The following is a 12363-nucleotide window of genomic DNA, read 5'->3' on the forward strand; positions in this document are numbered from 1 at the left end:
ATGTGAGTGTGAATGGTTGTCTGTGTCTATGTGTCAGCCCTGTGATGACCTGGCGACTTGTCCAGGGTGTACCCCGCCTTTCGCCCGTAGTCAGCTGGGATAGGCTCCAGCTTGCCTGCGACCCTGTAGAAGGATAAAGCGGCTAGAGATGATGAGATGAGACTAGTAACCACCACAAACGCGTGTACAAAAAGCCCAGAAAGTCCTACTTGCCCAGGCATAAACGATACAGGATTTATCTTGTAGGGTCCTGATCCCAGATCTTTAACCCAGCCACGTATAAAAAGTTGTACTCCTCTATGCTTTTTCCAGGTTTTCATCTGTGTGTCCGTGTAGAATGAGGTCTGCAGCAGCAGGTAGTTTTAGACGTTGTGGAGCTCAACGGATGGATAATTTTCCAACTCCTAGGAAAAATCCTTCTTTATCGTGTAAGGATCTATCCCATCGCAAAGAGCAACTTTCTGAAGGTATCCTGACTGTGCATCGGCCTCTAAACTGCGAAAATAGTCGGAGACGGTTTCACTCGCTCTTTACATAACGGCAGCCAAATCACCACTTCATTCACCGGTAGCAAACTCGCAAGCAAAAGTTACATGACTGGACACAACCTATACAGAAAACATCAGCATATCGACTATTGGACAGGGTTTTAAATCCAGTCAAGTCAACTTTATTGTCAAATATGCTATACATGCTCGACATACAGCTGTAGGTGCATTTGGGTAATTGAGTGATCAATCTCATTAAATCTGAAGGTTAATAATTAAAATTGAATCAGTCTCATTTGAATCATACCATTGAATCGTTTTCATTTAATCAGTCTTATATCATTAAATCACTCATGGAATCAGGCTCATTAATCAGTCTCATTAATTAATACCATTAATTTTGGTGCTTAATAATAAATTACCAAACAGCTAAATTATGGTATATTCCAAATTATGATCATCACTTACCATATTACATAAATCATATGCACCTTTGAATTCTTGGAGATTGGTTGACTTCAGAAATATTGGAACACAAACACAGTTTCAATAATAAATGAATTTATTATAAAGATAAAAATGAATAATGGCAGTTGAAATATATACAAACAGTGAGATATACTTGATGAGCGCGTGTGTGTGTGAGTGTTGTGGTGAAGACAAAAGATTAGCTTTGTGTGCTAATTAAGATGTTTGTGTGTGTGAGGCCTGGTGACCACGTGTTTCTAAGTAACACCAGAGAGTTAGCTTTGGTTGCTAAGACAAAGGAATGCTAGCTAGGGTGTGTCCACGTGGTGTAGGCCTTGCGGCTTAAGCAAAAGGTTAGCGTAGCTTGCTAACGAGACAAAAGAATGCTAGCTAAGGTGTCTGTGTGTGTGTGTGTGTGTGGGGCCTGGTGACCATGTGGCCTGAGTACAACAAGAGAGTTGGCTTTGGTTGCTAATTGAGATGTGTTGGCCACATGTGGAGCCACAGGTTAGCCTTGTGTCGCTAGCTAAGACAAAGGAATGCTAGCTAAGATGTGGGGGAGGATGACCACATGTTGGAGACGAAAGATTAGCTCTGTGTAGCTAACTCCACGTGGTGGAGGCCTTGTGATCCCTTGAGGCAATACAATTAGCCCTGGATGCTAATGGGACAAAAGAATTAGCCGTAGGCTAATTTCACTAGCTTATAACAGTATTACATTCGCTGAAATCTTGATAAGGTCAAAAGATGTGTGAAAATGAAATTAAAATGTTAGTAAGGGGTAGAGAAGCATGCACAGCCTATCTACTAAACATTTGAGAGATTAAAACAAAATAGAACAATCAATTCAATACGCTGCGTGTCTACAGTGTAACAATTAAACTGTTCCTGAGTTTAAATTCACACTAGTTCAATAAAGGCTATAATTCCTAAGACTAGGTTTGATTATGCCCAAAAATGCCAGTCTTGCTTCCGTATTTCGCTTCTACTCGAGATTATGAGAAGATGTCCCGAGACTTTTGGAGTTTTCACTGTTGTGGAGATCTCCGTGAAGCACAGGGAATTTCTTGGAGAGGCTGAGTTTCACAGGAGCTCGTGGAGCACGTCTGTGGATAGCAGAGAATTCTTGGTCCGACGCTTCGTAGCTCGTGGGAAGGAAAACTCTGGTCAAACAAGGTGCACAGCACTTCAGTTAAAAAGGGTCCAGCCGCTTCTTAACTTTAAATTAAAACTGCTTGGGCTGCAGTCGTGACGTCACTTCTAATACGAATAAAACCGGTTGTAACTCGACTTGAGTTAAAGATCGCGCGACTCTGGAGTCTACCTTGGCCAAGGGTAAGAAAGAAATCACGCTAAATGGTGGATCTTGCAAGAAAGAGGTCTTTTTCTGGTTTGCTCGGGTGAGCAGCCTCTTTGTGTCCGTAGACCGCTGGTCCCGAGACGGAAAGAGAGAGACGTCCTCCTTGTGTCCATGTTGAAATCACGGCGCCAAAAGAGGAGGAGCTAGGAGTTTCCGGGTTTCTTATGCTTTCATGGAGGATGTGACGGTGATCCCGCCCCGGCGTGACGTAGGTCAATGCGGAAGTTGGCTGATGGGGAAATGTAGTTTCTTAAAAGGGACTGTACCTACACAGCACAGATGAAATTTCAGTCCTCTCTGACCCACGGTGCAAACAGACAATGCAATAAATAAAAATAGAATAACTGAAACAATATAAACAGTATAAACACTCTAGATGAGATCTTATCATTCCTATAGTCACAACTTGGACAAAGTCTGTCCAAGTTGTGACTATAGGAATGATAACGTATCAGAACTCCTCATTAATATACTGTACATGACTTGGGATTGTTACTATCAAACATTAGAGGTTTCTGAGACTACGGCCATTCTTGTGATGTCAAACCTAATCTGCAAGATCTGGTCTTGAGGCATAGACCAGATCTAGCTTTAGTTTGTCATGTATTTCAGTTGTTGGACTGAAATTTGAGAAACTTTTTCACTCTGAGGGCTAGTGAGAGTGAAGAATCTTTTGTTTGTAAGGAGTTGAGTTTCTTGTCTGCGGGTTTTTTTTAAACTCCCGTTGCCAAAGTAGCCCCACGCCCGAGGCATCTCGTTTGAGACAGGATTACTCACTGAACACTTTGCGGCTGAGTGCCATTGCATAATCTCACTGTTTACTGACTGAGACATGATTACTGCTTGCTCTTGCAGTACTTTTTGCCATGACGTCATATGAAAGTGGGTTAGGTGGCTTTGCATTTGAGCATCTTTTTTTCCACGGATGCCTCCCATTACTGTGTCAACACCAGTCATACATACAGTGGGGCAAAAAAGTATTTAGTCAGCCACCAATTGTGCAAGTTCTCCCACTTAAGATGAGAGGCCTGTAATTTTCATCATAGGTACACTTCACGGGCGATTGCTCTAAGACAGAGGTGGGCAAACTACGGCCCGCGGGCCAGATCCGGCCCGTTGGCGTTTTTAATCCGGCCCACGGAAGGCAATCATATAAACACGATTGAGCAGATCTATAAACTATAAGCGTCAGTGTTATCACGTAGACAGGTGTTCTAGAGATCCGTCTTTCCAGTCAGTCATATTCACGCGAGATTACATTTGCAGAGTGGTGCAGCGCGTGCCATGGAAGTCATTCTGGCGCCCGTGCCACTGATGATCTCGAGAACACAGGATAAAACTTTAGTGAGTGGTCCTAAAAAAAGAAAAGTGGACAGCGAGTGCAGGGTGTTCAATAAAGAATGGACAACTAAATATTTTTTTTTGCTGAAGTCCAGTCAAAGGCTGTATGCCTTATTTGCAAAGAAACCGTTGCAGTTTTAAAGGAATATAACATCAAACGGCACTTTTCCTCCAAGCATGCTAATTATGCTAACAACCAGTCAGCGCAAGCACGGACGAATACAGCTCAGCGGTTGCTGAGTGAATGTGAGTATTAACTCATTTATGTCCCTGTCTGCTATTATAGGTGTATTATGAGCAGCTGACCTTGCTTCTGCTTATATCTGTTCCTGGACTTTTGCCTGTGGAGGTTATTCTGATCTATGAGTGGCCTTTTGGAATATGAAAACCTGTTTGGAACCTGTGTTTTTGATTTTTTTGAGGACTGGAAATATTTCAGTGAGCGACTTTGAACCTGAAAACCAGTTTGGAGTTTTTTGCTTTCTTGAGCCGTTTTGTTTGATTTTGTGGGCTGGATGGATCCAGTGCCAAACCACTGAACTGCAAACATGTTGGCATGGTGTGGTACCCAAACTGTTGAACTGCAAACATTTTGGCATTGTGTGGTACCTCTCCTACTAATGGTGGTTGGTTGTATTGGCAGGCTGGAAGTGGATGGTTAAAAAAAAAAAAAAAACTCGGGTGTAAATCTACGAGTTCAGTGAAATGTACAAAAATATGTACTGATACGTAATTTAGTTCAATTTAATGAGATGCAGTTTAGTTGTATGTATAAAATGATACAAATATACAAATACACTGGCATCCTACTCATCCTGGCAGCTCAAAGATGTAATTTAAGAATTAAGTGTGCTACTTTTCTTACTGTCACACGTGTGTGTGTGTGTGTGTGTGTGTGTGTGTGTGTGTGTGTGTGTGTGTGTGTGTGTGTGTGTTACTTTTCTGGATGGATCCAGTGCCAATCTATTGAATTGCAAGCATTTTTCTGCTGTCTTTGTTGACCGAGAACTAAAATGTCAATCTGATCTGCATTTGGGTCTCTGTCAGTGAAGGCCTTACAATAACACTAAAGCTTTTCCGGTTTATGTTCGATATGTATGAATTTGGTGTTGGCCCGGCCTGCCTGGCAAATTTCAAAAGTCAATGTGGCCCCTGAGCCAAAAAGTTTGCCCACCCCTGCTCTAAGACAACGAGGGAGGCTCAGCCTCCTCTAAAAATGACGAACATCGTGTAGGATGAATTGCACTAGGCTTATGTTATAGCCGACCTTATAACATTGCTATTTCAGATCCAGAATCCTAGAAATATATGTACTCCGCCCACTACAGTGCGAAATCATTCCCTTATAACTTTAATGTGTGCATGAGTTTTTCCCCCTCGTGACAGCGCGATGCAGTGCAGCCTCAGTGGACTTCAATGGCATTTGGGAGCTCTGCGCTTTTCAATCTCAAAATGCAAGACGGTTATTGGACAAATACTGCGAAAATGCCCGCCCACGGACTCCCAGCCTCACATGGGAGGGACATGGCAGTTTCCGCGAGGAGACTGGTGATTGGTGAAAGCGGCCGGATATTTTCTTTGATTGACAGCTCGTTTCAAATATAGACAGGGAGCAGTGAATCTCAGTTCAGTCCCATGCGGATTCGCAAGTACTGTGGTGTATTGTAAGAGATCAGCTTACATTTCGATTTCATTCATTACATACAGTTTCTACCAGCTTTTTTAAGTTTGTCTATATTTTCATTGTAAATATAGTGTTGTCAAGTTTGCTATCTTAGTTCCAGAAATTTCGTTTGAGTGACTGAACTTGAACTTGAGGGGGCTAGTCAGCTAGCAAGAAAGCTGCGCACGGATGCCAAGCATTGCTGATTTAATTTTGGCGAAGCCATTTGCCAGTCTTCCTTTCGAGGAAAAAATTAAAATTAAAGAGCAGGGTAGACCAACGCCTCAAATTGACTTGGTGAAAAAGGTAGGGAATAATACTCGTTCCTTTCAGCTCTCCTGGTACGAGAAAGTGAATTGGCTAACAACAAGTGACCCACATCAACAACAGTAAATAGGCTACTTTAGTAATGTGTCATGGATGGACCAAAAATATAGAATCTATTTAAAATGTTTATGCTGAGTATATTATATTGGAATATATATTTTTCTGGATATGAATTAAACACAGCTACAATTTGGAAAACATTTTTAAACAAAAACACAGCCGAGAACATTTCACACTACAGACCCGGATTAAAAGTGAAGGGTTATCAAAATTGTCAATAAAACATTTCTCAGTCAAAATAAGTAAAATATAGGGAAAGTGTCATTGAATGAAATGTGTGGCACCCAGCTCTATGTTTGGCTCCCCAAGGTCAGTGCTTGTGCCTATTCCAGAACACTCTGCTGTTACTGCTGAGGTTCCTGACAAAGAGCTGCTTTCAATAATGATCAATTTTTAAACAACATGCCACAATTTTAAAATATAAAATGTTAAAATATACCCCCCCAACACCACCATCATGTATATTGGACAGTAGGCTAATGGGCCAAAAGAACCTGTTATTTCACAGTTTGTGATGCTGCCAACAATCAGCCAGATCAGAGGCAAGAGTATGGGCAAAATTGATGTGTTTTTTCTTTTTTCTTTTAAAATCTGGAAATATCATAACTGACCAGCCTCCCCTGTTTGAAAGACTACCAGCCGCCACTGGTACACTTCAACTATGAGAGACAGAATGGGGGGAAAGAATCCAGGAAATCACATTGTAGGATTTTTAATGAATTAATTGGTAAATTCCTCGGTAAAATAAGTATTTGGTCACCTACAAACAAGCAAGATTTCTGGCTCTCACAGACCTGTAACAACTTCTTTAAGAGGCTCCTCTGTCCTCCACTCGTTACCTGTATTAATGGCACCTGTTTGAACTCATCAGTATAAAAGACACCTGTCCACAACCTCAAACAGTCACACTCCAAACTTCACTATGGCCAAGACCAAAGAGCTGTCAAAGGACACCAGAAACAAAATTGTAGACCTGCACCAGGCTGGGAGGACTGAATCTGCAATAGGTAAGCAGCTTGGTGTGAAGAAATCAACTGTGGGAGCAATTATTAGAAAATGGAAGCCATACAAGACCACTGATGATCTCCCTCGATCTGGGGCTCCATGCAATATCTCACCCCGTGGGGTCAAAATGATCAAGAACGGTGAGCAAAAATCCCAGAACCACACGGGGGGACCTAGTGAATGACCTGCAGAGAGCTGGGACCAAAGTAACAAAGGCTACCATCAGTAACACACTACGCCGCCAGGGACTCAAATCCTGCAGTGCCAGACGTGTCCCCCTGCTTAAGCCAGTACATGTCCAGGCCCGTCTGAAGTTTGCTAGAGAGCATTTGGATGATCCAGAAGAGGATTGGGAGAATGTCATATGGTCAGATGAAACCAAAATGGAACTTTTGGTAAAAACTCAACTTGTCATGTTTGGAGAAAGAATGCTGAGTTGCATCCAAAGAACACCATACCTACTGTGAAGCATGGGGGTGGAAACATCATGCTTTGGGGCTGTTTTTCTGCAAAGGGACCAGGACGACTGATCCATGTAAAGGAAAGAATGAATGGGGCCATGTATCATGAGATTTTGAGTGAAAACCTCCTTCCATCAGCAAGGACATTGAAGATGAAACGTGGCTGGGTCTTTCAGCATGACCGTGATCCCAAACACACCACCCGGGCAACGAAGGAGTGGCTTCGTAAGAAGCATTTCAAGGTCCTGGAGTGGCCTAGCCAGTCTCCAGATCTCAACCCCATAGAAAATCTTTGGAGGGAGTTCAAAGTCCGTGTTGCCCAGCGACAGCCCCAAAACATCACTGCTCTAGAGGAGATCTGCATGGAGGAATGGGCCAAAATACCAGCAGCAGTGTGTGAAAACTTTGTGAAGACTTACAGGAAACGTTTGACCTCGGTCATTGCCAACAAAGTATTGAGATGAACTTTTGTTATTGACCAAATACTTATTTTCCACCATAATTTGCAAATAAATTCTTTAAAAATCAGACAATGTGATTTTCTGGATTTTTTTTTTTTTCCTCATTTTGTCTCTCATAGTTGAGGTATACCTCATCTCATCTCATTATCTCTAGCCGCTTTATCCTGTTCTACAGGGTCGCAGGCAAGCTGGAGCCTATCCCAGCTGACTACGGGCGAAAGGCGGGGTACACCCTGGACAAGTCGCCAGGTCATCACAGGGCTGACACATAGACACAGACAACCATTCTCACACTCATTCACACCTACGGTCAATTTAGAGTCACCAGTTAACCTAACCTGCATGTCTTTGGACTGTGGGGGAAACCGGAGCACCCGGAGGAAACCCACGCGGACACGGGGAGAACATGCAAACTCCACACAGAAAGGCCCTCGCCGGCCACGGGGCTCAAACCCGGACCTTCTTGCTGTGAGGCGACAGCACTAACCACTGCACCACCGTGCCGCCTGAGGTATACCTATGATGAAAATTATAGGCCTCTCTCTCATCTTTTTAAGTGGGAGAACTTGCACAATTGGTGACTGACTAAATACTTTTTTGCCCCACTGTATGTTATTTACCAGCTGGGAGGTCCATATTGTGAAATACCATGACTGAGGTCTTGAAAGGACTGAGCGAGGCCCTCTGGATCGAGGTCAGTATTGAAGGCCAAGGTCATGGTATTTCACCATATGGACCGACCTTAAGCTGGTAAATAATATATTTATTTTTTTCTTTGCCAAATTCGAACAGAAAATGAGAGCGCCCGAAAAGGAAAACCGAGGCGAGGTGAGGCGAGCCGCCATTTTGAATCCTCATTCACGGCTGTAATGCAAACTGCTTCCTCCTTGGTATACAAGTGCACTTCCATGGCAGGAAAAACTACATTTTGCCACCTATGTAGTCCCCTATTTATACAAAATTGAGTCATTCAGGATTCGGCTATGTTTTTGTTTGGCGTTAGCAACAGTTAGAGGTTTTTAGCTTTCTCCTGAAATGTTTTCTTTTATTTCTTCTTCCTCAGGGTAGTAAAACACGCTTTCGCTGTGAAGACTGTTATCACTATCCATGATGTAAAATTAACGCTATTCTCCTGAGAAATGCTGGCAAAAATTTAAGATTTTTGGTAATCTTTTATAAATAAATCTTGACAAAAAAATGCTACTATGTTTGTTGTGAACGAGTGAGTCGCCAGAGGTCCGTAACTGGGGTCCGTATCGTGCCAACCAATCAGAGCGCAGGATTTGATGGAAACCGGACCGCAAAAAAAAAAATGTATTTATTGTATTTCTACACAGGAGGAATGCAGGACTACAATTATTTAAAAGGGAACTGCTTGGAAATCACCATGGAGCTGAGTTGCTGCAAATATCCCCCCGCTTCAGTGTTAGCAAGAGAGTGGGACAACAACCGAGAGTCTCTGCTGGCTTACATGGAGCAGGTGCAGTCTTTTACGCACGGAGTTATAGCCTGCGTTTGTGTAACGTGTGCGCGTGCGTGTAATATTTGCTAATCTTGATCTTATTATTTCAGGTTCACATTGGTGTGAGAGGGTTTGTCCGAGAAGCCAGAACCGGTGCTCCTCTTTCTGATGCAGTCATCTTGGTGGCAGGCATTAAACACAACATAACCACTGGTCACTTCGGTGACTATTACAGACTCCTGCTGCCGGGAACCTACAATATCACAGCTGTATCCTCTGGGTAAGTCTCCAACCAATCCAGATGCAGCGTCAGACTGCCACAAGACTCGACATGCAACTTCTCTTTTTGGAGTCTTCATTCTGGTTCCATTTTTGTTTACTGATCCTGATGTGTACTGTACGGTATACTGAATAAAGCAGCAGTGTTGGGGGGGGGGGAGGAATGTTAAGTGTAGTCTTTCAGAAGTTATTCAATAATTTATTATTGTTCAAGGTTTGCTTGTTTAATCTGTTTAGAGTTCATGGTGATTTTATGGCTGTATGTGTTAAGGCTGGCAAAATTGTACTCCAAATATTTAAAACTAATGTTTAGAAAGTCAGACTGCATATTCTACAAATATGAAAAAAAAATGTACATACACATGATTATTGTTAGGAAAATGACTAACTTATTTTAATTCTGTGTCTGCTTGAAAGCAGGCTTGTAGTACTCTGAGTCGAGTCTGACTCGTGCCCTAATTTTAAGGTCTTGACTTGGACTTGTACATTAACTGTGTTTGGACTCGTAAATTGGAGACAAGGACTTGGATTTTTTTCTTTATTTTTTTTAACATGCTGTAATTTTGGCATAAAATATTTATATCTACATTAATTTTTTAAATTAATTTCATGCAAGTGTCACACCTGTGTGTCTTGGCGGGTGCATCAGAGACTCTCGGGCGCACTCCGGATAGCACGCCAAGCAGACTCTCTCACACGTGCGTAGTGAACGATTTCACATAAAGGCAGCAACAGCCACTGTCAAATAGTGCGGTTGGAGTCTTGTTCTCGGACTTGACTCGGATCAATAATGGATTCGACTTGGACTTGAACACTGGGACTCAAGACTGGACTTGGACTCGAGGTTTAGTGACTCGACTACAACACTTACTTGAAGTAAATACAAAAATGTATTGGGTATATAATAATAATAATAATAATAATAATAATAATTCTATCCACATTCACTGGATATGAGCAATCACATGCTCTGATTGGCTACTCTACTACTAGGCTATCAGCTCATATACTGTGAGTAGAGAAAAACAAAATGGCGGCGTGTTGCTGAACCAGCCGAGGACGAAATAAAAACTCTCTACTCGAAATTAAAATTATCAAGTATTTAAAAGAAACAGAGTTGGCTAAATAAAAGAATATATGGGTGTGGTCCCCTCCCCCCAAAATCTCCTGTTCCACACTCCAGCACAGTCTGTGGTAATAATGCACCTTTTAAGTTGGTTTGCCAACTGCCAAAAAAACCCCGCTAAAGATGAAGACCACTCCAAAAAATGCAAAAAAGCAGCAAAATATGGAATACAAGTATTTGATGGTAAGAACGTATCTTTTTATTTAAAAAAAAATTCAGGAATTATTATAGTATTTTTCACAAATTGCTACGGTCATTTCGCCGGTTTGTTTACGTTCTAAGCGGAAATGATTTTGTCTGACGTTTTTATTTATCGAATTTGCAAAAAAATAACAGAAATGCTCCGTTTCTGAACGTCCAGTGAACGTGGATAGAATAAGAGTTATTCCAATCAATCAATCTCGCCATGCAGGGCTTATAGCCAACTCGGTGCTACGCAACTCATCAGCTATCGGTTCATTCATGATCTGATTTTATGGAATAACTGTTAAATAGCATAATGTTTTGTGTTTACAATAGAGAATGAATATCGTACAGTGAAAAGGAACATTTAAGATTGTGCCCCCCCAGTGCTTGGCTATATTAAACAAAACTTGAAATTGCACAAGAGGATAAGGAACAGTTTAAAACTCTCCTTTTAACCTGGAAAGAATGGAAATAATTATATACAGCATATAATATAAAACCGTTACGGTATTCAATATATTCAGCTAGATTTCTTAAGCTTGGTGCCAAAACCATTAGGTAAATGGATAAACCCAGAAGTTTCTTATTTATGGATTGCAAATGTGTAGTGCAGATCGAGTGCTTGTGTTTATTCTGTCTGTGTCAATATGCGTAATGAAAATTTGAATACAAGTTGTATAACAATATGTACAGCCCAAACACGCATCTAATTAATCAAGAAGCATTATCTGCGGTTTAAATACTTCCCTTAAAACGTTGTATCCTTATTTGTCGTACACTGTTTGAAACAAATGTTTGTGTTTTGCTTTCCCGGTGTAATTTTAGGTACGTGCCAATGACTGTGCCTGGTGTGCAAGTCAACGAAGGCAAAGCTGTCGAAGTCAACTTCACACTAGCATCTCTAAGCAATGAGGGTGTGAACCACACAACCACTGCGTCTACTACACCCTCTACCACCCCTATAACCAACAGCACAACCGGTCGTCCCAGCTCCAGCATGCCCAGCGACAAGCCAGGGATTAAAGATGTGGATTCAGCCAGCTCTGCGCAAGCGCCTGAGCCGCAAGCGCCTGAGCCGCAGCAGCCTCAGGAGTTCCGCCATCACCACAACAGCGACATGGAGCTTTTCCTGCAGAGATTCAGCATGAAGTATCCCTCCATCACACACCTCTACTTCATCGGCAAGTCCGTTCAGGGCCGTTTGCTTTGGGTCATGGAGATCTCCGATAACCCGGGCGAACACGAGCAAGGTGCTGTGCTTCTTTACTTCGTACTAAGGAACGTTGGATATGAATACTTTCATAACGTGTAGTGAGCTCCAAGTGTAAGGTCTGTGTTGTATGTTAAAATGATTCAATGCTTCCTTTAGGTGAACCAGAGTTTAAGTATATTGCTAACATGCACGGCAACGAGGTGGTGGGACGAGAGCTGCTTCTAAACCTGATCGAGTACCTGTGCTGTAACTATGGCAGCGACCCTGAGGTCACGTGGCTTGTCAACAACACCCGCATCCACATTATGCCCTCTATGAACCCAGATGGCTATGAAATTGCACAAGAGGGTAAGGAAATAGAATAAAACTCACCTTTTAACCTGGAAACAAAAATCTATACAGTACTGTGCAAAACTCTTAGGCATATGAAAAGAAATCCTGTCGAACAAAAATGGCTTAAACG

At 42.1% G+C, this 12363-nt stretch overlaps 1 protein-coding gene across 1 annotated transcript in view; it reads left to right on the plus strand.

Moving 5' to 3' along the window:
- cpda (carboxypeptidase D, a) overlaps positions 1 to 12363 on the plus strand; it is a 64354-nt gene that overhangs the window by 20277 nt on the left and 31714 nt on the right. Inside the window, exons 3-6 of the mRNA XM_060943965.1 lie at positions 8972 to 9114; positions 9207 to 9376; positions 11513 to 11937; positions 12057 to 12248. Coding sequence (XP_060799948.1) covers positions 8972 to 9114; positions 9207 to 9376; positions 11513 to 11937; positions 12057 to 12248 — 930 coding nt within the window. The remainder of the gene's footprint in view (positions 1 to 8971; positions 9115 to 9206; positions 9377 to 11512; positions 11938 to 12056; positions 12249 to 12363) is intronic.

Source organism: Neoarius graeffei, chromosome 17 (assembly GCF_027579695.1).
Source record: "Neoarius graeffei isolate fNeoGra1 chromosome 17, fNeoGra1.pri, whole genome shotgun sequence".
Lineage (NCBI taxonomy): Eukaryota > Metazoa > Chordata > Actinopteri > Siluriformes > Ariidae > Neoarius > Neoarius graeffei.